Source organism: Lampetra planeri, chromosome 1 (assembly GCF_965212315.1).
Source record: "Lampetra planeri chromosome 1, kcLamPlan1.2.h2, whole genome shotgun sequence".
In the NCBI taxonomy this organism is placed as follows: Eukaryota; Metazoa; Chordata; class Hyperoartia; order Petromyzontiformes; family Petromyzontidae; genus Lampetra; species Lampetra planeri.
This window is the reverse complement of record NC_136107.1, coordinates 17,927,561-17,954,869: the sequence shown is the minus strand read 5'-3', so window position 1 is coordinate 17,954,869 and position 27,309 is coordinate 17,927,561. Positions and strand designations below refer to the sequence as shown.

Sequence of the window (27,309 nt, the reverse complement as noted above, 5' to 3'; positions counted from 1 at the left end):
GAGGGTCAGGCCATAACGTTGAGGCGTGCATTCTGTGCTGTGGCCGTGCGGGCGAGCAGGTGAGCGACCGGGGCGGCGGAGTCCCGCTGCGCAAGATCGAGCGTCTCTTCAACTACATGTACTCGACGGCGCCGCGGCCCCACATCGACACGGCACGCGCCGCGCCCCTCGTGAGTACCGCCCCCCGCCACGCGACGTGCTCTGTCCTCTGCTGCTGTGGGCGGACACCCCAGACCTGCCGTCGCGTCGCCCGCGAGCCGCCGGCGCCGGTGGTGAGATTGTCGTTCGCTACCTGGTGGAACTCGCTTGACCTCCGTCGCCCCGTGTGTTTTCGTCGTCGTTAACCATGGTCTGTACCGCTGTCGGGTGAACGATTGCTTCCCCCGTGTCGCTACCGCTGCTGCCTGTCCACGGCGTCACGATAGTCGGCCATGATTAATCCACTGCTGGATGAAGGGCAGCCTAAGCCAAGGCCATCCCTCATATGTATGCATGTTGAACTTATTTTGCACCGTACGTAGCCAACCGTGCTAATCAGAGGTGCGGGGGAAGGACAACAATCCAAACAAAAAAAAGTCGTTCTAAGGAAATTACCCCGCTATGTAACAATACATCTGGCTCCTGCGTACAAGCTCCCATCTCATTCCAGCTGTCCTTTGGCTGTCAATAGTCTCAACACAACGGATGTGATCGCTATCAGCGATGGTGGTGCGTCATGCCTGGGCCTGGTCAATGTGACCTTCCTCTCGAACGTTGCGTTTAACTTCTCAACGTTGTCAGCATCCGGGTTTCTCATCCACTTGTCATGGAAAGGCAACGTGCACCTCCTGTTATTCCGGGCCGGGGATTACTCGCCGAGAGACCATTCTTGGAAAGTGTTCACCTTGGCAGTTGATAGATCACGCCTGTCAATGGTTACGCTTGGAGTATTTGGCCTGCTATGAATGTCCACGCGATAAGCCACTTCGTTAAGTTATCATTTGTGACAGCCAGGTCGCTTCTGAAAAAGAGCCGTATAAAAAATAGTTCGTAAACAAAAATGGCGATGATGGTGAACGAGCGGCACCGACACTCCGTTAAACACGCCAACGCCACCAGGCCAACGTTGGACCGCGATCAGAACCGATGTTTACCAAGTTAGCATGGCGGGGATGGGGAGGGAGGGGAGGTGGACAAGCGTTACCCCACCTCCCATTGCTGGCACTCGAGCTCAGTATTGGGGTTACTTACAAGGCCCTTATCAGCATTAAGCTGTAGAGGTTTTATCAGTTTGTTTTTTTAAGCTAACATTTCAGCGGGCCAATTACAGAGTGGGCGGGGGGGCGTTGTTCGTTGGCCTTGTTGTTGTCGTAGTCGAGTCACAGTCGGTGCCTGCTCAGCAAACGCCGATTCATCGGCGTAGGATTACTGCACACCTGTGGTGATGTGTGGGCCAAGGTTCAAGAGGTAAAGTTCTCCTGGCAGCTGTTGGCGTTTGCCTAGCACGGCACGTAAACAGGTTCTGGGGTAAACAGTATGAAAAAAGCCCAAATGTGGGCGGCGTATGTATGTATGTATGCTGAACATCTTTCGCACCGTACGGAGCTAACTGTGCTAATCGGAGGTGACGATGTCGCGCCGATTTCACTGGTCAAGAACCGATCACGTGACATGCGACAGGCACGCTGGCTCTCCGCGACGTTACAAGCAACAACGGACATCCCAACGAGATTATATTCCATTCGTTTTTCACAATTGGAGATCCGATTTGTGATTCGAGTAGAAAGAAGTTGTTGATTAATTTATTTTACGCCTCGTTTTTACTGCATCAGTTTTTTCTGTTTTTTTTGTCCCCCTTGCATTGCCTTGTTCGTTCCATTAAGATAATCGTGACGACCAATCGCAATTAACGTGAACTTGTAAACAGTCCGTTCATAACCCGTGCGATTCGACGCGCACGGGCTTGTGAGCGCAGGAATTCGATTTCAGTCGATGAACCATCATAAACGGCCAGTGTCCAGCAGAGTGTGTGACCTCTGATTGTGGTTTGGTCGACGTGCGGTGCAGGCCGGCTTTGGCTATGGGCTGCCTATATCGCGCCTCTACGCGCGATACTTCCAGGGTGACATTCAGCTCTACTCCATGGAGGGCTACGGCACGGACGCCGTCATCTACCTCAAGGTTTGCACCCCCCCCCCCCCACCATCATCATCATAATCATCTTCATCATCGAAGCCGTGACCATCACCATTAGGGCCATCACCAGCATCACCATCATTTGCCATGATTGTCATTATTACCACCACTACCATCTTCAAAGCCACCACCATAATGTCCATCACCACCACCCCCCACCGCTACCATAACCACAACTGCTATCAATCTCCAGAAATGTCTCGACAACCATCACTACCACCATAACCATCATCACCAGTGCCCCCCCCCCGCCATCACTCCAACTACCGCTATCGCCACCACCGTCATCACCACCATCGTCGCCACTATCATCACTACCTACCATCATTATCCCCACGACCATCACATCACGCCCGCCACCACCATCAACACCACCATTGTCGCCCCCCCTCCCCCCACACCACCACCATGACCATTGTCCTTAGCAAATCCCTGGTAGCTGTGTTGTGCACAGGTGGCAACGGTCGACAGTGTTGCAGGCTCACTCGCTCGCCCGTTCAACTCAGCTCACGGAGCTCCCACTTTCTTTGCGTGCACCTCTGGAGAGTTTAAAGTTCGCTCGGAATCAATGATCCAATTAACTTGCGGTTAATATGACCCCAGACTTATTAACTCAATGGAGAATTCTGCTGTGCGTGCTTTAAAGAATAATTCCGCTGCTATTTATTGAAGAAGACGAAGAAGAGTGGAGCATTTGGGTGCATGTGTGCATGTGCACGTGTGTGTGTGCGTGCGTGTGTGCGCGTACATGTGTGTGCACATGTGTGCATGTGTACGTGTGCATGTGTGCACGTGTGCGTGCGTGAGAGCGTTGTTGAAACTAGGAATAGAGCAGAGGGAGCAACGCCAGGGTACAGCCCAGGCCACAGTAACCACTGCTGTTTGATTTTCACCAAATTTGTACAAAGTTCCCATTCGCCTCCTTCTTCCCACGTTCCTCTGTCAATCCAAATAATATTTCCTAAGCGCTGTGTTACATTGCCTATGTCGCCCTTACAAACGAGACTCAATGGGCTCTCACCTGCTTGCAGACGACACAAATGAACCTTTGCGGTCAAAGTGAGCCAATGGTGAGGCGGCAGTATGGGTTGGTACCAGAGGACTGAGCCAGCAATGCTGAGTTCTGACAAAAATGTATTAGAAATAGACAGTTTGACGGCGATGGAATAAACATGTCTGTTATGGCAGGCAGCATGGGAAAGTACAGTGCCGCAAGTGTGGATAAGAGGCAATTGGAAACAATCTCGGCAGTAGGTCTGCGTTGTCATCTTTCGCAGGCCTTTCTCTAACACTGCGATCCGCCACCCTGCGAGGGGTTCTGAACGGACTCGAAACTCCTCCCATGACGCCGATGGAACAGTTAGAGTAAAATCGGGGGATTAAAAAAAAAAGCGGTTTATTATTTTACATTTTTACAAAAAAATATCAGTAATAAGAATCGATTACTCTACCCTGTTCCATAGGCCCTGTCGAGCGAGTCGGTGGAGCGACTGCCGGTCTTCAACAAATCCGTGTTCAAGCACTACCAGGTGAACCAGGAGGCGGACGACTGGTGCGTGCCTAGCAGCGAGCCCCGCAACCTCGCCACGTACCACTCGTAATCGCGAGCCGCTCGCCGATCGTGAGCCGCTCGCCGATCGTGAGCCGCCCGCGCGCTGCCCTGCTGCTCCTCTCTGCCACGCGCCGACGACGACCCCCTGCCTGACCCCATCCACGGTTCTCGCTCCAGGATTGCAAGCCTGCCGATTTTCAAACCGCGTTGGGCTCTGAGAGGGATTCCGGTTCTGTTTTTGTTTTCAACACACTGCAGTGAAGCAAAGCCGTACTCATTGGTTCGCTTCGGTAGCCCCGATGAGAGTGGTGCCATCGGTGGAGGCCCTCGCCCGCAGGCCTTAAAATGCCCAGTGCCGTGCCTATTCCGTCCAGAAATGTTTGGTCGCTTTTTACTTGAAATTGTCACTGAGTGATGCTCCGCTTACAGATTTCCACTCCGTGTGGAATCCAGTCGGGACGCGATTCAATTCAGGGGGTTTAAAATCCAGGGACTCTTTTTCTTTCGCAAAAAGGCAGCTGTGTTTTACGAACCTAGGGAAGCCGAGTTCCGTCATCGGTCATGGCCAACATCAGTGGTGAGCGACGCCTTAACCGGTGCTGGAGCTCCTGCCCCCTGCCTGCTCACCATCACGGGGCGACCAGCGCGGTGAAGTGCGATCAAAACGAGCACAAGGAAGGACGTGGCGCCAAAGGGGAGCAAGCTGTCGTACGGCGATGTGGCGCTCCAGGGTGAAGTCGACGAAGCGTGCCGCTTTAAGGATTCGTAATAATGAGGCATTTACTTGTGTAGTTTTCATCGCGTTTTTTTTCAGGATTACGCGTCGCGCGGCGCTGCGCTCGAGTTATGAAACTAGTTTTAGTCAATGTGAGCGAATTGGAACTCATAAGGAGTTCCGTGGAATTGTGCCAGTAAATATATCTTCCTGTACAATGTGACTCTCAATGGGAATGCAACCTAGACTCACCAGACAAAGGGACTAGGAGCTCCGTTGTCAATTTGACATTTCTAGCTTGATGCTGTCGTCTGCTCTGAGGCAGTCAGAAAACGACGCCTGTGCTTTGAAAATGGTAAAGCTGCTGCCTGGCTCGGCACAATCGCACCCACGCTAATTGAAGCCATATGTACTGGCTTACCGGTACGTATCGTGTTCTCAGTGGAGGGATGACAAACCTACGGCTCGTGGGCTGGATGCAACCCGCTATTTCCTATCGTACTGCCCGTGGCTAAAAGCATCTTAGCCGCACTGATCAGGTACTTGCTAATGTTAGTGCACTGCGCTACAAATCCGGCGTCTCCAGTTCAATTCTCGCCCACGGCCAACACCAGTGACGATTATCTAAACCAGTCTTGGGCTTCCCCAAGGTCGACTTAGCCTCAAAGGAGTCCCTGGTGCAGTATGGAAACAATCGCCACTAGGGAGACGAAGGCGACCGGGCGTGGTGCGGGCCACCCACCCCCTTCGTGTGCCGTGCGCGACTTCGTAGGTGCTCTCTCACAGGACTTGCCCCAAAAGTCTGCTGTTTGTATTTTGTTAACATGTGGCCGCGAAATATATATATTTTAAAGGCTTCCTGGCCCTGCTCTTGCAGCTCCTGCTTGAGTGTGACACTGCCGGGTCGCCGGCCCAATGAATGAATGCCCTCATGCTGAGAGGGCTGCGCAAGGTGCGATGTCAAGGCACGCTCTGGTTACCAAGAGACGCCACAGAGTTAGTGACTGAACCCAGGAGGCATGTGCATCTCTCGAGACTCGGTCAATGTCTCCTGTGAACTTGTAAACTGGCCGGTTAAAGGTGTGTTTTTTTTATTTCAGTGCTACATTTCTGCTCGAAGTTGTCCTTCCACGTTTGGGCCGTGTCACTGTTTCTCGTCAATGACATGACTACGATTATCTATCCCTAAACCGCTTAGGGAAGTGAGGGTGCCACTGTTTCTATCGAGGAGCAATAAGGTATTTTTGAATCTTCACTTGCTTTTGATTTTTTTTGGGATAAGCTCGGTTGCTGCCCGTGTCACCGTCATCAGTTGCTAAGCGAGGCCGCGACTAAGTTTGGAGATCGGGACACCACCTGGGCTTCCCAGTGTCTTTCGACAAACTTCACACTACAGCCGCATACGAAACATGCTTTGAAACTACATTCGAGTTGTACGGTAGTCGTCGCAGGCAATTAGTTTGCTGCACCATTTTCTTTTTTTTCTGCTCGGTTACTCCATGGCAAGGTTGGTGGCGGGCCACCCAATTAAATGAGGCACATGCCACTGACGTCATAGTGTTACTCGTACAGGAAATGACGTCATAGTGTCACCCGTACAGACTGACGTCACAGAACCACGGGTACAGACATTGACGTCACAGCTGGAGGGGAGTTGCTAGTTGAAGAGCCACACTCGATTCCAGTTCCATACAAGTTACCAAAGGCGGCTGTAGTAAATCCATTGTGAGTTAAAATTGCCGACGATAAAATTGCCCCCCCTGATGTATCGGGATGTAACGGCCCGTCGCATTTGGTTGATATTTGAAATCCACGTGGCCTTCATCCAAAAGTGTGTCCTTTCTCTGTGAGAAATAGCAGACGCCCCTTCGAATGGTTTCACTTGAATTTGGATTTTAAGTTTGAATTATTTGCCGTGATGTGGAGAAGTCACATATGATGGGCAGTGGAGCGAGCGGGACGAGTGGTCTTAGCCTCGGGTAGTCGCCTGTCGATGCCCTTTGACCCTAGACTGTCGGAACAGCAGCAGGAAAGGGGCGACCCACCGGGGAAAAAATAAGCTGCTACATCCGTTTGAAAGATAAAAAAGATGAGGATGTGAAGGATTCCGGATCAATGATTGGTTTTCATTGTTTGTGAAAATTTCTCGAACGTTTTCTAAGACTTCAGTGGTGGCAGTAAGTTGAGAAATGGTTTTTAATTCAAAGAGGTTTTTATGTAAACATTTCATGTGCTTACATTATGCACAGGAACGTGCACTCGAATATTTTTACAGCAACCCGGTAAAAAACTATTGTTTTGTTTAAAAAAAATGCAATTAAATACAAATCTATTGTAATTTGTAAATAATAAAAATGTAATTCTAGAGTGTGAAATATATATATATATGCACGCTTCAGCGGGTGCGCTGGAACACATTTAATTCAGTACATAATATGTATTCAAACCGTGATGATATCGCAGCAACCAATGGCTCGTTGTCTGCTCGGGGTATAAGGATACCGGAGCCATAAGCTAAAGCATCGAATCGTGCATGTAGCAATCGGCATGTGCTTCCGATGCTGTGTGTAATGTGCTCACCCCCTTCCAGCCACCAGATGCTGCTCCATTCACGAAAATGTATTTTAAACATTTCGTCAAAATCCATAATTCAATTGAATTATGACCGAGTCGCGGCAATTCACCGCATCACGAGGAAGGGTTGGTGGGTGAGTTAGTTGGGGGGGGGGGGGGGTGTGGGGGGTGATCCTTTACATTTCTGTTGGCCTTTGGGACTTCATGCCAGTATGTTGTGATTGTTGGAGTGTTGTGCTCTGACCTCTCTGTACATATGATAACGTGTGCTTGGGGTTTTAAAACGCGTCGCTATTCATAGGACATGCGTAACGTTCAATACGAATACAATCCTGTTATTCATGTGTATGTGTTTGAAAACTCTCATAGCTCACCACGTGACTTGTGACATTAACGTATTGTCAATCAATAATAAAAGCATTGTTTTGGCACCCACTTGACATTATTTTCACATTTACACAGGGCAGGGATGGGCGTCGTGAGCGTTGAGCAGTGGCCTAGGTACGTTGAACTCATTTCATACCGTACATGGACAACCGTACCAATCAAAGGTGCGGGGGAAAGAACAAACTTAACACAAAAAGCAGTTCGAAATAAAAAAATGTCAATCTAGACTTTGAAGTGCAAAGCTCTAGTGGCTTCCTAATATTGGAAGGAACAGCGTTCCAGACGGCCGCAGAAGCGCATCTGAAAGCGCACGATGTGGTGACCGTCTTTGTTCGATGGCTAGCCAAAAGGCGATGCTGCGAGGATGATTACCGGAGTTTGCGTGATGGTTTATCCGCCCATACGTGGACTGTGAAACTGCATCGGGGTCGTGCGAGGAAGATGGATGTGGGTAAATATTAGTCCGTGGGCCCCGATTTCATTCCATGCGCCAGGGCCCATGCCCAACCACACACTACATCACTGGGGCTCCGTGTGTTTGGTAATAGACACTGCGTATGCCTGTGTTTGAGGCTAGAATTGGGGGAGGGGGACGAGCAGAGTCCGACCTTGCGTTGGCCGCCCAATGCTGAGGTCGCCGCGTTCGCGTTTGCCCGGGCGATCACCCGTGGTCACCCGAGCAGTGAACAACAACACTGAAAAGTGTCGCACTGTGGAGAGGGGGCCTGGCGATACGGCAGATTTGGATTCGTGGGTTAGAGACACGGTCATTGTGAGGGCTAAACACGAGTGTCTGATTGCCTGGTCAACTAGGGTCAGTCAGGTGGCTAGTTCCAGAGACTGGTGGGTTAGGGCCAGTGCAAGAGTTGGTGCGCGTGACCGGTTGCCTAGTTGGTTAGGGTTATTGCATTGGGGCTCGAATTTAGACGGCTAAAAAACTCCCAAAACTGCCTGCCCCACTTGCCATTGCAACTCAGCGCCTTGGAATTTTTTTTACCCAAGCTAACATTTCATTTACGGTGCTCACATCGACTCGGCACGGCGGTGTAGCTATCGAGCACGCAGGCGGTGCAACCGAACCGGACCCACGGATTGGAGGGGCCCAGGCGTCGGGTTACGAAGAGGAGGTAAATTGGACATGGGTGGTAGAGGGGGTTACCATTGCATTCCTTGCACCAGGACCCACGGCCAAGCACGCTCCGCCACTGACTCAGCGCTTTTATCCGCAATAATGCCCAGACCATTCTTTAATTCCGACCGCGTGCTCGCCCTCAGCAGGGGGGTCTCCTTGATTGTGCAACTGGGTCCGTGGCAAAATGACAGACCTTCTTTGTGTCTACACGCGCTGTGTGTGCAGAGCAACGTGACGAGATGGGAGCCCCACTTGCCAGGGGCGTAGAAGCGTGGTTGGCATGGGCCCTGCTGCAAAGGATCAAATGTCAGAATCAGAATCTTTATTTCGACTGCAGGAGGAGGAATTCGATGAGCTATGACGCTCTTTTTCCCCCCACAGATGTCCAGTGTGGGCACGGGGGTCAGCAAGTTACGACAGAAAACAATAATGACATAAACGATAGGAGTGCAAAATAGATAAGATGGTGAAGCAAGTCACTAAATACAAATGTCCTCTACGCCCACTCTCCTCGGAGTAAGCCGGTGCCTGGGCCCCGGTGCAGATGCACTGCCTGCAACCTCGATGGCTATGCCCACTGTCAGTAACCTCAGCTGCCCCAGATGCCCCTGAGCGACTCTCGTTCACGAACGCGTTGCGTAACCAGGCGAGCCGGAGCACGTGGGTGACCTGGTATTGCGCGAGTTACCAATCGATCATTCGATTCGCAGACTCGTCGTTTACGAATTTCACCCCATCGTTTTTCGCGTTGCCTCTCTCGCATTAATTTGATTTTGAATTTTAGCCAAAAACAGATGCAATATCTCCAAAGACAAAGGTCCCCCGTACAGCCTTTAACAGATTGTGTCTCTTGGTAGATGGAAGGGGGATGGAGGTGGGCGGGGGGATGGAGGGGCGCGTGGGTCCATCAGTCAAGTTTATTTGTGTGCGTGTCACAGGTGCATCTTTGACTTTATCTTTGAGTTATATTTGAGTTAATGTGTACTGGGAATTGGGGGAGTGCGGTAAGGGAGGTGAGTGAGGTGTATGCAATGTGGGAGAAGGCGGGATGAGGGAGGGGGGCGGTCATCCCAGGCCACAGCGCCAGCTGATGTCGTTAAAATGTGCCGCGAAAACAACAAGTAGCCACGAATCGGAACAAGCGTGGGAGGCCGTGGGTGAGTCTCTGCACGTGGAACCGAGCGAGGGTTGGTGCCTCTAGGCACAGGTCAGCGTCCCGCAATGATGGCAGCAACGCACACGAACAAGATGGCTGTGCTAAAATTACGTTCATTAACAGCCTTGATATCTTGATATGTGATGGCTTCCCACACGCTGTACCTCGCACCTCCGATGCGTACGGTTGGTGCAAAACATTTTAACATGCATACATATAAAGGAGAAAAATCCGATAAGCTCACCCTCAAACAAGCTGTCCAGAAATAACTCACCATTACCTTGCGACAATTTAGGCAGATGTAGAGATCTAATAGCAAACGTAATTGGGTAATGATGGGCTGGGGTTGGAGCGTAGTTTGCATCCGCATACACAGTGGGCAAGAGGTGTACAGGTCGCCACGGTGGCGGGATGTTACCTACCTCGCCTGGTATACAGGGGGTCGTGGGTTCGATCCTGACCCTGACGCCTGTTGTATATTTGGAGTTTCCATGTCTCTCTCCCCGTGGTCGCGTGCATTTCCTCCGATTTTCCGTCCACATTTAGAAACACGCGTCCATAGTATTTGGCTGCCATACATTTCCACAATGATAATTCACCTTCGTTGAGCTATCATTCGTGTCCAGGTCGCTTCTATAGGTCAGTGGACCTTACCTGGTAAGATAATTGAAAACAATAATTTTGATAGGTGGATTGGATAATTGGGAATTGACCGAGGGAACTGGAACTGGATTGGGGACAAGGATAGAGCAACGGGTTCTTCTGATGCCGGGGCTGGAGCTGCCGGGGCTGTTTATTATGATGGTTGAAACACATTCCTGTGGAGGGAACTGGTAGGAACGTTGGGTTGCTTGGTCAATGGCCAGGGTCAACAGCGGCGTGGTGTATTCCGAAAATTAGGCCCGATTGTGAGGGCGGGCACAAGCCGGCGTGAGTAGGTTAAACGTTGAGTTTTATAAGGGCACCACGGGGAGACCAGCCCCGCCCCACCCCACCCACCCCCCACCCAGCCCCACCCTCCCCACCCAGCCCCTCCCCACCCAGCCCCTCCCCACCCTCCACTCCCCACCCAGCCCCTCCCTCCCCACCCAGCCCCTCCCTTCACGATGGACGGACGGACACAATAATCCCATGTGGGCTGATGTAACCATGAGGTTCCTACCAGTATTAAAGAATAGAGAGTCTGGAATCTCGACTTGGTGAAGTCCTTTCACAAGCAACAGATCTAACGAGGCCCCGTACACTGCCGCTGAAGTGAAGGCGCCCATCAGGGCCACAACGTGCAACAAGGCACTGGGATTTGATGGCAATGTGAGTTCCTAAGGAACCTGCCCCTATCATAATTTACGTTTATAAGGCGCAATTCACACAGGGATCTCAGTGCGCCATGCTACTACAAAGTACTGAGTCCACTGGTCATATATGGGAAGTGTAGGCCAGCGAAATGGGTGAGTATTTAGAGAAGACCGAAACAGGGCGAGTAAGCTCACCTGTCGAACCACTGGTGGGAAGGCATTCCGTAGTCTTGGCACAGCAACATGTAAAGGCTCGGTCACCCCAGGTGCAGTGCCTAGTTCTCGGCACATGGAGCAGATGTAAAATATTTCGACACAAAATACGGCTCCCAAACATCTTCAATCCCACACACAGGACAGGCAAATAATAAATACACAATCAATGGGACACGTTGCATGGATGGACCCTTTGTGGCTAACGGGGGAAGCATGTGCTATATCACTGGTAGGAGCAGAACCCCTAGAGCTAGCGGGGAACACGAGGAACTGATGGGACCCATTGTGGCACGAGCAAACAGCGTACGCCCGATCTCGCGACTATATATCGTGAGCATGAGAATCAACTTCACTCGATTCAGCAACGCAGTCGATCGGCTGTGGTGGGGTAAAGTGTGGGTAAACAGCCACCTTGCTGATCTCGTCAAGACGCATGAACCAACATGCAAACTCCGATCATCATTCACGTATCGAACAAAGACGGTCACCGGATCGCGTGCTTTCAGATGCGCTTCTGTTGCTCTTCCTTCCTATAATAGGAAGCCACTGGACCTATGCACTGTTACATCATCTAGATTTAAAACTTAATTCTTTAAAACTGCTTTTTTGTTTAGTGTTATTGTCCTTCCCCCACACCTCCGTTAAGCACGGTTAGCTACGTTCCATACGAAATCAATTCAAGATACATACCATACACGTCTTCAAAGACGTCTGGCCAGCTTTGGAAGAATACGCCAAGTACCCTGTTAGATTGTTAGATGGGCTCTTTAGAGTTTCCCCGAGTGGAGGCATTTCTGGCAGTTGTGAGTGGCGTGAGCGCAAACTTTTCTCTTTGATTTGACCCGTGCCCAGCGTGTGGTCCAAATCAGATGAGAGGGCATTCAGCGTCCGGCGGAACAGCGGGTCCGACAGGGGGCACTGCTGTCCCGTGTTTGGAAGGACAAAGCAGCAGCAGGAGGCCGTTGAACATCGGCATCCCAGTGTAAATGAATGACAGTTCAGAGTCCCACGTTTCCAACGCAATGCTCGTTCAGTAAAGGTATGGGGGGGGGGCGGAAGGGATTTACTGATGGAATAAATAGATATTTGTGTCTCGTTATATTTACCGTCTCGTTTGTATTGTTTTGGGGGTTTTTTTTCTCTCTCTCTGCCTCGTTTATACAGTGAGGGAAAAAAAGTATTTGATCCCCTGCTGATTTTGTACGTTTGCCCACTGACAAAGAAATGATCAGTCTATAATTTAAATGGTAGGTTTATTTGAACAGTGAGAGACAGAATAACAACAACAAAATCCAAAAAAGCGCATGTCAAAAATGTTAAAAATGTATTTGCATTTTAATGAGGGAAATAGGTATTTGACCCCCTCTCAATCAGAAAGATATATGGCTCCCAGGTGTCTTTTATACAGGTGTAATAAACCTCCTTGAGACGGCTTCCGGAAGCAGTCCTTTTTATTTTCAACTTCCAAAGTTACACTTCACACACACTCCCCGTTGCTGGCCGACAACGGAGAGAGGGCAGACTTCTTGCCAAGTCCCCACCGCGCACGTGGCACCCAGAGCGCCGTACGCGCGTGACTCCTGCTCTTGTCGTTCCCAAGTCTGCTCACGACTGTCCTCTCTCTCTCTCTCTTAATCCCTCCGTCACGTGGTACCCCCCAGCCAATCATCCATAGACAGCGTTGACCGTTTCCGATGGTTCCCTGTCAATCCCGGGACCACGCCTCTGATCCGGCTCCCCATTAGCTGAGGCCCCGATTGGCCAGGCCAATCACCCCTGCTACCATGCCGCGATCACGCCGAGGCCATGCTCCCTGACTCATACCTTATTGGCTACAAAGTAGGACCGGCAAGCCAATCCCCACGTGAACCCTCTATGGCTGTTATTACATCACCCCCCCCCCCCCCCCGGTGAAAAAAATCAGCCGTCTCGGCTGGGAAAAGGGTGATCAACCAATTCCGTAAAATATCTTATTAGGGCACCAAGGTGCATTTAACAATAAAGGGTGACGGCGTCCCCGCGCCGAATAACTCTTAAAAACAGTCACCCATGTAAAACCCGACATACATTAGGGCGCCCCTGCAGCGCGGTAACAACAGGGAGAACAGCTAGACAATCAAACGTTAACGAAACGGGAGAGATTTCGATCGCGTACGCGACGCGGGACCCTCTCCGCTTCCGGCGCATGGTCGCTTTGCTTTCAGATCGACAGGAGGTGGTAGGCCTGAAGAAGAAGAAGGTTGTTGGTTCTTGGTCATGTCCAGGGCAGGCCCCGTTTGAGGGGGGGCAGCGGGGGCTTCCTCAGCCCTCAGAACCTGTTCATCTGTAGGAGGCACAACACAGTCCCCCTTGGGATCAACTGGTGTGGCAATCGGCGTAATCGGCCCGGCAGACCCCGGCAGGTCAGCTAGTGGGGATGAAGGACCGACACGCGCATCAACATAGGGTTTAAGTCGCGAGGAGTGAACATACCACCGACGGTTTCCGTACTGAACGCGGATACTCTGCACTGTAAAAATGACAACTCAAAATTGTTCACCTTACTAAGATTTTTGCATTCACTGACAATAAAATTGCTAGTTGGAACTTGAACTATCTGTTGTAAGCCACTTGAACTCACTTTCAGACGTTTCTGAGTAAAAGTTCATCTTACTTTATAAATTGAGTTGATTTTATTTTTAAGTTGTAGTTGACACCCAGTTAAAGTGAGGTCAACTTATCTGCGCATGCTCATTTGAAATTTGTCATGGCAACCGGCTGCCACGGGGTTTCCAAGGATTTTGCCTGGAGCTCTCTTCGACAGTTTGAAAGTTTGCGTCCGCCATTTTGTCACGATGCCAGCGGTAAATTTCTCTGACTTCTTGGCCGAAGATAAACAACATTCATTCTAACAGGTAAGCTAATCATATGAATATGTATATGCATTTGGTATTTGTATTACATTTCATTGCGCGAAACAAAATCGATAAATCATAACCAGGCGAGGCGTTAATGGCAATACAAAATCCCACACTTGCTAACGTTAATTGGTTAGAAGCTAACGTAGCTTATTTTGAACAGCTAAGCTCAATATAATTCTTGTCCACATATTAATTGAAAGATTTGTGTTGCCGTTATGTTTGTTATTCTCGATGAATGATATGGCATTGTTTTATGCACGTCTGCTTTGCTCATTGACCTGAAACCGAAGCACCGGCGGTAACAGTTCACATTGCTGCTCGTGATCAAGGTAGAACTAACGTGCTAAAACTTTGATACAAAACTTCGGTTTGATACGGTTAACTAGATTTATATAGCTTCTAGCATGCGACCTTTGTGTAGGGCTGGGTAAGTTGCCGAGTTCGATACTTTTTAGGTAACGTTACCGACCGAATTGCCTCGATACTATCGAGTAACTTTATCTAAAAATGACATGTGGTTCGGTTCCAGTTCCAGAATTCGATAACGTTACCTAAGGAGTTAACTCGTCAACGTCAGTGCTCAAACAAATACATATGAAATGCACAACGACACACATAAAGTCGCTCACGCACACTCATATTATGAGACGCGCGCGCGCACCCACAACTTTTCACACGCATACTTATATGAGACGACGCAAGCACACACACACAAACTCTCCGCGCACATATTCATATGAGACGCGAGCACACACACATAATACCTTAAAGATGTGGAAAAGTCGATCAAAAGTGTGGGTACATTTCTCCAGGCTCGATGCCAACAGCGCGCGATTCAGTATTCGCATTAAAATAATTGCTGCAAAGACCGGTACCACGACAAATATGATGAAGACCTTGACAGTGCACGGAGTAAACATAAGAGCAGAAAGTTGCTCCGTCTTCGACTGGTAAATGAAGAGATACCTTGTTGATCACTCCAGTGTTTATATTTCAATAAATAACCTACTGAATGTAACGTTACACACTGTCGTTCAAAAATGTGTTGGTTTGTCAGAATTTGTTTTCTGTAAGGATGCATTAAAGTTATCAAAGGGTGACATTACAACGTGTAATGTTACAAAATATTTCGTTTTTAAATAAATCTTTTTTGAATTTTTTATTCATCAAATAATCATGAAAAAAATTATCATAGTTTCCAAAATATTAAGCAGCAAACTGTTTTCATATTTCTGAAGGGTCATTTGACACTGAAGTAATGATTTTGAAAATTCAGCTTTGATATCACAGGAGTAAATTACATTTTGAAATATATTAAAATAATATTTTAAATTGTAATACTATTTCACAATATGAAGTTTTACTGTATTTTTTTATTTTTTTAAAATCAGTTTTGGTGAGCATGAGCTCTTTATAAAAAAAATGTGTTCCTTTGTGCACTGGCTAAGGAGCATGAGTCAAACTAAAAAAATAAAACCAAAGTTTTTCTGAGGTAATGTGTTATGTATAGGGATGGGAATTGATAAGGATTTAACGATTGCTTATCGATCCGATTCCTTATCGATTCTCATTGGGTGAGGGAATAAGTACAAATGTGTTTGTTTGTATTAACTCGCTTTAATATCTGATCAGAAGACAGAGCACATACTGTATACACAAATTATGTGTAGCAACCTCAGAACAAATCTAAAAGTATAGGTGAGCTACTTCTCAAAGTGAGTGTGTGTGTGAGTGAGCATGTGTGCGTTTGTGTGTGAGTGAGTGAGCGCGAGAGAGTGTGTGTGCGCTAGTGAGTGAGCGAGAGTGTGTGCGTGAGCACTAGTGAGTGAGTGTGTATGTGTGCGCGTGTGTGAGTGAGTGAGCGCGAGAGAGTGTGTGTGCGCGCGCAAGTGTGTGTGTGTGCGCATGAGAGTGAGTGAGTGTATGAATGTGTGTGAGATAGCACGCGATGGCTTGTCGGAAAGCAACATGGCGTCCCGTTAAAGGCCTCATTATACTTCTGCGTCGAACTTCTGCCTCTGCCATGTTTGCCACGTTCTTAATCAAAACAATGCAGCGCGTGTGTGACATCATGACACATTTGCAACGAGCGGAACCGATACGCGGAATTGTTAAGCAGGCATGCTAACGGTTCCAAGGAATTGATTCACTGGGCACCGGTTCTGAAGAAGAATTGGTTCTCGGTTCCCATCCCTAGTTATGTAATCTTTTTAAAATGGATTTCATAAAATTGGTATCGAAAAAAGTATCGCTAGGAACCGGTATCGAAACTGAGGTATCGAAATTGGCACCGGATCGAAAGATTTTGAACAATACCCAGCCCTACCTTTGTGTGTTTTAGCCCTGAAGCTCAACAGCATTAATGTGAACGGTTGCGAAGTATGTCACTGTGTTAATTTTCTCCTCTTATTTTTGTGCTAGGTTTTCTATGAAGTGTCGCTTCTGCAGCTTTGCCAGTGCCAGTCAAGAACGTCTGCTTAGGCACCATCGGCTCAGGCACGGTAGAGGAGCTTACTGGCCGTGTGTTTACGGTGACTGTGTATGTACTTTTAAAACACCTGGCGCCTTAAAGTCACATTTGACCAGATCACATTTTAGGACAGCCAAAATACATGATAAATTCACCTTTTTTTGTAATCTATGTGAATTCCGGGAAATCTGCACGCAACAGTCTTTCTTCAAACACCTTGGACGCCATTTAAAAAAACATGAGACTGTGTGTTGCCCCTTCTTGAGATGTAGTTTTAAAACAAACAATCTAAAGACTTTTAGTTCACACAAAAGTAGGAAACACAAGCATGGTGATATCAGAACCTGTTTAAGAGCAGACTTAGAAAATGAACCTGTGTCCATTGAGACAGATTCCTCTGACCAACCATTAGGTATCTGTAGTGAGGAAGATACACTTCCAGGTAGTTCTGGAAATTCAGATGTCCAAGAAAAGGAGGAGTATGTAGATGCTGAGACTCTTGAACACAGGGCTGCTGGATTTTTTCTACGTATGCAAACTGAATTACATGTTAGTAGACACGCTGTACAGAAAATAGTTGAGGGGTTTAATGATATTTTACATCTTTCAAAATCCCACTCGCAACCAGGTATCAAAGCAGTGCTTGCAGAACACGGCATTGAATTAGATGATAGCGTTCTCCATAAGATTAATGATGCTGTCTTGGAAACAAATCCATTAATTGTAAGCACTCAAGGAAAGGGTGCATTGGCCACTGATCACAGGAGAAATCTTTTTTTTAAAGATAAGTTCCCTGTAATTCAGCCTACTGAGTATACATATAAAATAACCCATAAACAAACATTTGTTTATGTTTCAATCCTCCAGGTTCTTGGGACTTTGTTGAGACAGCCAGATTTTGTGGAGAAGTTGGTGTTTAGTCAAGGGGACAACCCAGGTAAATTTTGCTCTTTTCGAGACGGACAGTACTACAAAGACAATGGTCTTCTGGGTGTGCAAGATGCAAGTATCTCTATAGGACTTTACATAGATGACCTGGAACTATGTAATCCTTTGGGGTCCTCAAAAAAAATCCATAAAATTACTGCTGTCTATTGGATTTTGTTGAATTTACCAAGCAAGTTTCGCTCTACTCTCCCCCTAATTCAACTGACTTGTCTTGGAAAAACTGTCGATGTCAGACAATTTGGGTATGATGCCTTTCTTTATCCTTTGATTAAGGATCTTGGATATCTTGAAAAGATAGGAGTGTATATTGAGACTCTAGATACATTTGTAAAGGGAACAGTGTTCTGTGTCTGTGCTGATAACCTTGGTGCACATAGCTTAGCAGGTTTTCAGGAAGCTTTAAATGTCGAAAAATTCTGCAGATTTTGTTGCATCAGTCGAGACCAAATTGGAAATTGTGAGCCAAGGAACTTTCCACTGAGAACTGCTACGCAACACGATTCTTTTGTGGAACAACTCAAGTTGAGTGATAAGCCTAAGCCATGTGTGAATGGTGTTAAATCATCCTGTGCTTTAAGTAAGTTGTCTTTCTTCCACCCAGTTACTGGATTTCCCCCTGATCTTTTGCATGATCTATTTGAAGGTGTTGTCGCAGCGGAATTAAGTTTGTGTTTAAAAGAATTGATTAGAAAAGGTTTCATTACATTCGATGGACTGAATAACCGCATAAAACAGTTTCCATACAAATTCTCTGATTTGGTCAACAAGCCACATGCAATTACAAAGACAAGCCTTGTATCTGGAAAGGTAAACGGTAACGGACATGAAAACTGGGCACTTTTACGTTTGCTACCTCTCTTGATCGGGAACTATATACCTGAACAAGAGCAGTCATGGGAAATTTTAATGGACCTTAAAGAGATTGTGGAGATTACGGTGTCTACTACGTTATCAGAGGGAACATTATGTTACTTGGGGAATAAATTGTCTGACCATCGCCAGTTACTCACTGACACCTTTCCTGAATTTAAGTTGAAACCAAAGCATCACTTCATTGATCACTATGTGCATCTCACACGGTGCTTTGGGCCATTAGTGGATCTGTGGACGTTTAGATTTGAGTCTAAGCATAGTTTTTTCAAACAGGCAATCAATGATGCTCACTGTTTTAAGAATGTACTACTCACCCTTTCCACTAAGCATCAACACCTCATGGCATATCTTCTTTACACACAGCAATTGTTCAAGCCAAAATTGCATGTTGGTAGTGTAGATAGAGTGAAAATATCATCTTTAGATGAAAAGCTCAGGACAGGACTAGAAAAGAAGTACCCAAATGAAGATGATGTGTCTCTTGCTAAAGAAGTACATTTGTATGGGACCCAGTATGTGAGGGACATGATAGTGTCTGCGGGTGAATGCAGTGGACTGCCAGAATTCTTTAGAATACTACACATATTGGTGGACAAGTGGTGTAAAGTGTATTTTGTCACCGCAAGATTATCATCTTGGTACATGGAACATTATCGGTCTTACCAACTTATTGATAACTGTCACTCAGATGTAGAGATCCTGGATCCAGAGACTTTGAACGATTACCACCCATTGGCTGCATACCAAGTTGGTAGAACTTTGATGGTGACCCCAAGGGCTTGGCTACTGCAGTAAATTGAAATGGTAAGCACCTTTCTGTTTGTATGTTTTCATAATTTTGTCATGTGTTAATGACTTGATTTTAAGTCTTCAAGGTACAGTCATGGCCAAAAGTATTGGTACCCCTCCGGATGTGTTGGTTTTCGAGCAAAACTCACAAACTTTTGAAGGTGTTTTTAATGTAATAACCAAACCAGGATATTTTCAATAGCTCAACAGAACTGAAACAACAAAAATTGGTTTCCTCAAATTCAACACAAAATATCACCAAAATACTGCGGGAAGTGAATACTGCATGGTCAAAAGTATTGGCACTCAAAATAACCGTCTTTTGCTGTGATACAAGCACACTTTTCATTGTTAAAATCCACAGCTAAGGTTATGGATAGTCAGACATCAGCTGTGGTAGCATTCCTGAGAAGTATAAGCCCATTTCTAAAGGATAATAAAGTCGATTCTACTTGAAGAAAACCTTATACTGTCCATATAAACCAACAGATGTATAGTAAGTAAACTGGAGATTTTTGTCCGTTAGAAATGGGCTGATATTTCTCAGGAGTGCTACCACAGCTGACGTCTGACTACCCATAACCTTAGCACTGGATTTTAACACTGAAAAGTGTGCTTTTATCACGGCAAAAGACACTTGTTGTGAAGGGTGCCAATACTTTCGACCATGCAGTATTCACTTTCCACAGTATTTTGGTGATATATTCTGTTACATTTGGGGAAACCAATTGTTGTTTCAGTTGTGTTGAGCTATTGAAAATATCCTGGTTTGGTTATTTTATCAAAAAACCTTCAAAAGTTTGCGAATTTTGCTTAAAAACCAACAATTCTTGAGGTGTGCCAATACTTTTGGCCATGACTGTATATGGCTTCAGTTTAAAGTGTCATGCAAATATCTGTTCTTCTTTTGTCCTCACAGGCTTTGTTGCTTCTGGTCCACATAAATCCCAAACTCGTCCGTAAGATTCGGCTGACCAAAGCTCCTGAAACTTTAGAGGAACTGTACAATGAACTGCGTCAAAAACTTGAACTTGTGGGTGAATTCTGTATACAGTATGAAGACTCAGACTTTGGCCAGGCAGTTTGCAACCTGATTGACATAGCAGAGTTACCTTCAGAAAAGGCTGTCTTGCATATTCTGTGGAGCAATGAGGACATGCCATCACCACCACCTCCAACACCAACTCGGTCATCCTCCATCTCTTCCCTTGACACAGCCATCATTGGATCTCCAGGCTCAATCCACAGCTTATCTTCAGTTGTGCGGACATATAGGAGGAATGTTTCACAGTGGCCCACTCCGTTCCCAGTACCAGAATTCTCATATGATGTGGAACTGATACTCCGCAAGGGGAATGACACGTTTGAATTATTTGGGAAGGGTTTACATGTAACCAGAGATGTGAAAAAAGAGATTCTGGACAAGTTGGCACAAGAAATATTTTCTGTGAAAGCCTACCCTGAAAAACATGAGTTTGATTCTGTTGCTGCTGAACTTGTCAACAAACATCCCTGCCTCAAAGAGCCTGGTGGTGGTACTGGATATGCGGGATGGACAACCAGCATAAAGTACAAGATGGGGAACTACAGATCAAAACTACGTCAAGCTGGATGTAATGAGGTTGGTGTCAACAGGAGATCAAGAAGGGAGGAGGCGGATGATCATGGTGTCAACAGGCAAAGAAGAGATGATGATGATGGGGATGGTGGTCCGGAGGGAAGGTTTTCCTTGAAAAAACCAAAACGAGGTGAGGTCAACCATGTACCAGATCATCCTGAAAGCTACACCCAGGATGACTTGGAAGACCTGAGGTCTTCCCTGGTTGAAGCCATGAAGAAGAAAAACAAGGACATGGAGTTCATCAAACAGAAGATGGACATCACATTCTCCCTTAGGAGAATGGAGATTGTAGAGATGGAGCCCATGGTCTCAGAGGTTCTGGAGAGGTGGCCCGGTCTATTTCTTGAAGAACAGGTAAGGAATCTTTTTTTTTCTTGAACTTGGTGCATTTGTGTTATGTTTTTTCCATGATAGTGTATGTAGGTTAATTTGTATTATGGCTTTGAGTTTGCAGTCTTAATTATAACAATGAAATCACACTATCAGCTTGTTGTATTTGTATTGCATTTGTTTAATTCAGATTTGTCAAGAGTTCACTCGTGTGACCACCAAGGACCTGATGGGAACATTTAAAGCTGCCCTTGAGATGTTGACCCCTCGTCTGCTGAAATTGTATCGTGCCAGGAAGTGCGCCTTTAGTCGAGAGATGGAAACCCTTTTGGAAATGCTTGACAAACAGGTTGTTATATTGACTACAAGGCCCTTTCTTGGTAACACTTTACAATTTGGTTCGTTAGTTAACATTAGTTAACTACATTAGTTAACATTAACTAATCATGAACTGCACTTATACAGCATTTATTCATCTTTGTTAATGTTAATTTCGACATTTACTAATACTTTATTAAAATCTTATTAACATGAGTTAATGCACTGTGAACTAACATGAACAAACAATGAACAGCTTTATTCATATTAACTAACATTAACAAAGATTATTAAATACTATAACAAATGTATAGTTCATGTTAGTTAATACATTAAATAATGTTTAATAAATGAACCTTATTGTAAAGTGTTACCCTTTTCTTCAGTTTGTCCACTAATATTTAAACCATTAATCAAGAAGGAACTACCAAGCTAGCACTCTGCACTTTTGATGGAATATAACTTAATAATTTTTTTGCATCAGCTACATTGGTGAGCGAGTTCCATCTTGATTGTCTATTTAATACAGTAATATTTAAAGGATACGTTCACGGTTTTGCACTTTGAGCCTCCTCTGTGGGTTGATGAAATAGTGTTTGACACCCGAATTTTGACTATTGGTCCAGTCTTGAGCTTTTGGCTGATTTAGAATCGGCCCTGCCATGCTTCAGAATGGCTAGCTACATGCATTCACAAACCTGTCTTTAAATCAACCCTAAACGTTCGTTTTCAAAGATGTGCAACTCACCGATTGGTTAGTGGTGTTCGTTGAGTGTTCGTCAAACACTCTATTTCAGCCAAGATAAAAGTGCAAGGGCTCAAAGTGCAAAATAGTGAACTTATCCTTAAAAGACAAAAATAAACACTAACAAACTAACAGAGCCTGCAATTATTTTATCTGCCTACATGCACAATTGTAGAGATGGGAATACAAATGGAACCAAGTGCACATACAGGAGTACATTTCACAGAGCTAAACAAAAGTATTTGTTTGTTTTTATATTCTTCCAAAACAGACATCTGACATCACAAGTCATCGCAGACAGGCAGCTGTGGAAGGTCTTCCCATATTTCTGCGGGAGAATACTGAGAAGCTTTTCTCTAGATGCCTGGTGAGTGCAGCTTGGAAGACCTTCAGCTTTTAGTAGTGTTGTATAGCAAAGAGGCCATACACAAATAGACATCACTCTTTATTGACTAGTTTTCTACAGGACATTATTTCAGTGGTGTTTTTGTTTTGTCAGGCAACTGATGCAGATGACAAACAGGTGAAAGGCATCAAGATGGGGGTCCTCACAGTGCTTGATGATGATGACGACACAGTCATTAATATTGCCCTTGTGTTGGAGGAAACCATTGTCCTGAAAGACATCCCAGACACCCCGACTGCGCTTGCGTATCTTTTTGGCTTGCTTTATGCCCTTAACATGGAGTTCCCAAAAGACATCAAGTATACCTGTGAAACTATCCAGCACATTTTCATGGAAATGTCCACCAATTGCTCACAGCGTGTCCGGAGCTTCAAGACCAAGCTGTTAAACCAGTGATTCATTTTCCATGGGGAAGATTTATTTTATCATGTTTGTTCATTTATGTTTGGATATTTTGTAAGTCTTCACATGGACCACCTTATAGTTTTTATGTTGTTCTTTTATTTTGACTAAAAAAAAATCTGTTATTTGTAGCTGTCATATAACTGTCACGAGAATATTGATTGTTTCTCAGTAGAAGCAAGCTGTGTTTCACAATTACTGTTATAGCCTGCGTGTTTGCATTTTTGGCTAATTTCAAAGTTCAGATAATTCAGAACGTTTAGACAATTTGGCTTTTTCAGCTGGGGATTTACACATTTCTGAATTAATACTTAGGCACTATACAACTGTTTATCGGTCATCTTTGACAATATTGCATTATTTGTAAGGTCTCAACAAGAGTCGGAAAGTAAAAAAAAAGATGTATTTGCTTTGGGTATAACTCGTTTACATTGCCCAATGCCCATACTGATGTCATTATGGAATTGTAAAGCTGTGCCAAAGTCGTTCAAATAAACATGCATAAATTAACAGTTTTACTGTCAGTGGATGATTTAGTGTGTGTGTGTGTGTGGGGGGGGGGTAATTTAAACTCAAAATAGTAAGCTTTTACAGACTTAAAAGTTCCAGTAACTTGAACTAAAAAAACTTAGTTGTACGAACTTGAAAAACTTAGCTGACGCAACTTAATAATTGTTGTTCTTCAAAACTTAAAAAATTAAGTTGATATCTTCAACTCAAAAATTCTGTGCAGTCGGTTGCCTTGAAAATTTGAGTTGAACTAACTTTTTCTTTTTTACAGTGTGTGCGTTCCGAACATCTATCAGCGTTACGGGCCCCCGCCATGGCCTGTGCAGTTTAGGGGATATGCCCACCGGTACCTGGGGGCAGTGGAGCCACGCCAGGTCTCCCACTGACCAAGGCATGCGAGTATGTGATCGACGCGCATACCGTTCGTTCCTTGCCTGGGCACGGGCCGTCGCACACCTGGCAGCCTCTCGCGCTTCCGTAACTCGTTCAAGCAAGTCCCGCACGTGATCAGGCAAGGAGCGGGACGGTTGTTTACTCGGCTTACCCAGTTGCACATCGATGGGTGGAACATTCTCCCGGCCATACATACAAAAAAATGGTGAGTATCCCGTGGATGTGTGCGGAACCATGCGGTATGCCGCTAAGACGCCTGGTATGTGCAAGTCCCAATCGGTTTGCTTTTCACTGACCGTGTGACAAAGCATAGCCGAGAGGGTACGGTTGAATCGTTCCACCATACCATCTGTTTGTGGATGGTATGGGGAAGTGCGAATTTTCTTTGTACCCAGCGCGTCACAAACCTCTTTAAGCAATTTAGAGGAGAAGTTCCGCCCTTGATCTGTGAGCAGCCTCTCAGGTGCCCCTTTATCCATGACATACCCGTTTAAGAAAGCGTCGGTGATGGATGCTGCCGTTTGGTCGGGCAGAGGCCAGGCCATCGGCCATCGAGAAAAATATTCCACCCCGACGAGAAGGTATTTATTGCCCCTAGCCGACGGGGGAAACGAGCCCAGAATGTCCAGAGCAACTAACTCGTTGATGCGGGACACTTCAATGGAACGTAACGGCGGTACTGTTGTATATGTTGGGTGTGAAAATTTTGATGTGTTGTATGCGTGCGTGGGTGAAATTATTATGTTGTATATGTGGGTTATGAATATTCAGTGAAAATAATAATAATCAATCGAAATTTGGCCAAAGGTGTAATTATCCGGAAATACTTTAATCCATGTAATTACGCACATTTAATTATGCCAATTCGAGAGGTAATTGTAGTAATTATGCGAGTGGGTGTAATTATGATAATGCAAGTCGTTATGATAACCAGACCCCGCCTCGGTGACGAGGGTGGGTTATCGATCGGAATAAGGCAATTAATCGTATGCAGTTATGCAGGCGTGGTGTAAGTATACAAGATTAACTTAGATTAACTCGGCCTCGTTGTCTAGGTTCGTCTCATTCTCGCTTATTTAGGTCCCCGGTTCGCCCCGTTATCGCTTTAACATTTACTGAGTATGTGTTAGTGTGTTTATTAAGGTCACCAAGTTCAGATCTCAACGCAGAAGCAGATCTTATGCATAGACTTCAGGAAAGAATCACACAACCACTTCTGTATTAATCAATTTATTACTAATTCAACTTCGACTATGATATAGTATGCGAACTCTCAATCCCGGAACGTCAACACGGCATCAATACAGTATCATCAATGATTGTCTGATTTCACTTGACAACGGCACATGGATCCCGCGTAACGCGATGGTTGTTAGTGGGAGAGAGTCGTTAAAACATGCAAATACTATGCTAAGAAAACCTTAACGTTAATGAATGAAAGATGCTTGAAAGATTATACGGCGATAAAACACAATCAAAACAGTTATTATTCTTAAAGGCACCAATCTCAACAGATACATCGCAGGTTATCTGACAACAGAGTGGCTCGGCGGAAGGAGGTGCCAAGAATCAATTCGTATTGATGGATCTGTTGGGAATTTATGCGATTAAGAGTACAGTCCACTAAATATTAAAGATAATACTCTTACAAATGACGGATGGCCATCACTCGGTCTCGAGTTTTTCTTCACAGCCACGGATGGCTTATGGGTTCGAGTGGGTTTGAGTGGTAAGAGTTGTCTTCAATAGTCAGTGTTCGGAGTCGGTTCTTTATGTCAAACAGATGCCTGGGGGTCGTGTGGTGAGGGGGCGGTGCGCGTCATACGTATTAGTCGCTCCTCTGTCGCCGTGGGGAATTGGTTGGATGCCTGTTGATACGCTGTCGTAGTTCGGAACCCGGTCGGTAGGTGGCGCCCGCAGCTCGCTCGCAGCGCACCGTCGTCCTCTCGTCACCAGACCGCGACCCTGGCTGCCAGCAGGGGCTTCTGACGCGGCAGGTTGAGCTGTCAAGCGGGTCTTGCCCGCCTGCAGAGGAGACGGGGAGCTGCTTGAGTCGAGCCCCGAGAGCCAGCTGAACTCGGCTGAGTCCCAGAAGCTGAAGAGTCGAGCCGACCCGTTAGTCGCAGCTCGGCTGGTGAGTTCGACCCTCTTGGTCGAACTCGGCTGATGAGTCGAGCCGACCCTTCCGGTCGAGCTCGCTCATGAGTCGACCCGTTGGTCGCCCTCGTGATGAGTTGACTCTCCTGGTCCAACTCGGCTGATGAGTCGAGCCGACCCTTCCGGTCGAGCTCGCTCATGAGTCGACCCGTTGGTCGCCCTCGTGATGAGTTGACTCTCCTGGTCCAACTGGTTTCCAATGCTCAGAGTCCTTTCTTTTATGCCGAAAAATCCCTTTGGGTCCTGCCCACAAGGCGGGGTTTTCTTTTGATTTACTGTGTCAGGATCTGTCCGTGTGTAGGTGTGTTCATGTGTGTGTCCGTACGTCCGTGTGTCCTTGTGTGCATCACCCATGGTATTTCCGTTGTCAAACTCCCTCCATAAAATCCACGAGCAAACAATCAGGTGTTACAAATTGCCTCGAGGTCGTCTCTCTGTCTGGGTGCGATTCATCCCTTGTTTGGCCTTCTTCATGAACCAAAACACAGACGTTACAAATCGTCTCATAGGCGTCTTTGTCCGTGTTGCACCACCTGGAGGGAGGGGCACACTCCCCCCGACCCTCGCTGACGCATGAAGAAATGATTAAAAGTTTTAACATTTGTCCCTTACCATTTCCCAGTTATGATTCTATGTGTAACCTAAGGTCTGTCATTTCCCATCGTGGTGCTTGACTCAAGTGGAGGTGTTTCCCCGAGCGTATACACTCATATCCCGCGCTGTGGGGATACAAAGACGGCCGGGATCTCCCTTTCTCTCCGACCCTGGATTTAACATCGCTCTTTTATTAGGTATTTTATTTCGACCTGGTGGTGATTTATCCCGTTATGCTTCGGGTCGAGTTGTATCAATAACTTTAGCCTACCCTGTTGTTAAACTCCGACTATAACGTTATTTTAATAGCAATACAGAATAATTGAGCTTTTCGACTTAACTAGGCAAACACGAACTTTTGGTAACCCCCCCCCCGCAGCCTCGCTGTTCAGCTGAGCCTGCAGCCTTGAGAGAGAGAGCAACACCCTTATTTTCGTCTCACTGTGGTCATCCAACCTTCTGCTCTGGGAGTGTGATTAATTTCAGGACAAGGCCCCCTCACGTTCAGACGTGCAGTGGTTGTTAATCAGCCCCCTCTCCTGTATACACAACCTTGAGCTGAGTTTATCTTGGCTTTTTCAGCTGCAGAGAACAAGGCGTGTTTCTCCTCCCTGTGTGCACGTGTTCCAATTAGCTCGAAATCCCTAACAC

At 46.3% G+C, this 27,309-nt stretch overlaps 1 protein-coding gene and 1 long non-coding RNA gene across 6 annotated transcripts in view; both read left to right on the top strand.

Moving 5' to 3' along the window:
* LOC144719358 (pyruvate dehydrogenase (acetyl-transferring) kinase isozyme 2, mitochondrial-like) overlaps nucleotides 1-7,451 on the top strand; it is a 32,558-nt gene extending 25,107 nt beyond the window's left edge. Inside the window, exons 9-11 of the mRNA XM_078595223.1 lie at nucleotides 60-170; nucleotides 2,047-2,160; nucleotides 3,639-7,451. Of these exons, the coding sequence (XP_078451349.1) occupies nucleotides 60-170; nucleotides 2,047-2,160; nucleotides 3,639-3,776 (363 nt within the window). The 3' untranslated portion in view covers nucleotides 3,777-7,451. The remainder of the gene's footprint in view (nucleotides 1-59; nucleotides 171-2,046; nucleotides 2,161-3,638) is intronic.
* Nucleotides 7,452-13,719: 6,268 nt separating this feature from the next.
* Nucleotides 13,720-23,514, top strand: LOC144719341 (uncharacterized). 5 transcript variants are annotated; one of them, XR_013585585.1, is made up of 8 exons: nucleotides 13,720-14,096; nucleotides 16,524-16,641; nucleotides 17,440-17,509; nucleotides 19,082-19,197; nucleotides 20,102-21,157; nucleotides 21,324-21,482; nucleotides 22,468-22,563; nucleotides 22,696-23,514. It is a non-coding gene; the product is annotated as an uncharacterized LOC144719341 (long non-coding RNA). The 5 variants fall into 5 exon arrangements; XR_013585584.1 differs by lacking the exon at nucleotides 17,440-17,509; XR_013585583.1 differs by having other exon boundaries at nucleotides 16,524-17,509.
* The last annotated feature ends 3,795 nt before the right edge of the window (nucleotides 23,515-27,309 follow it).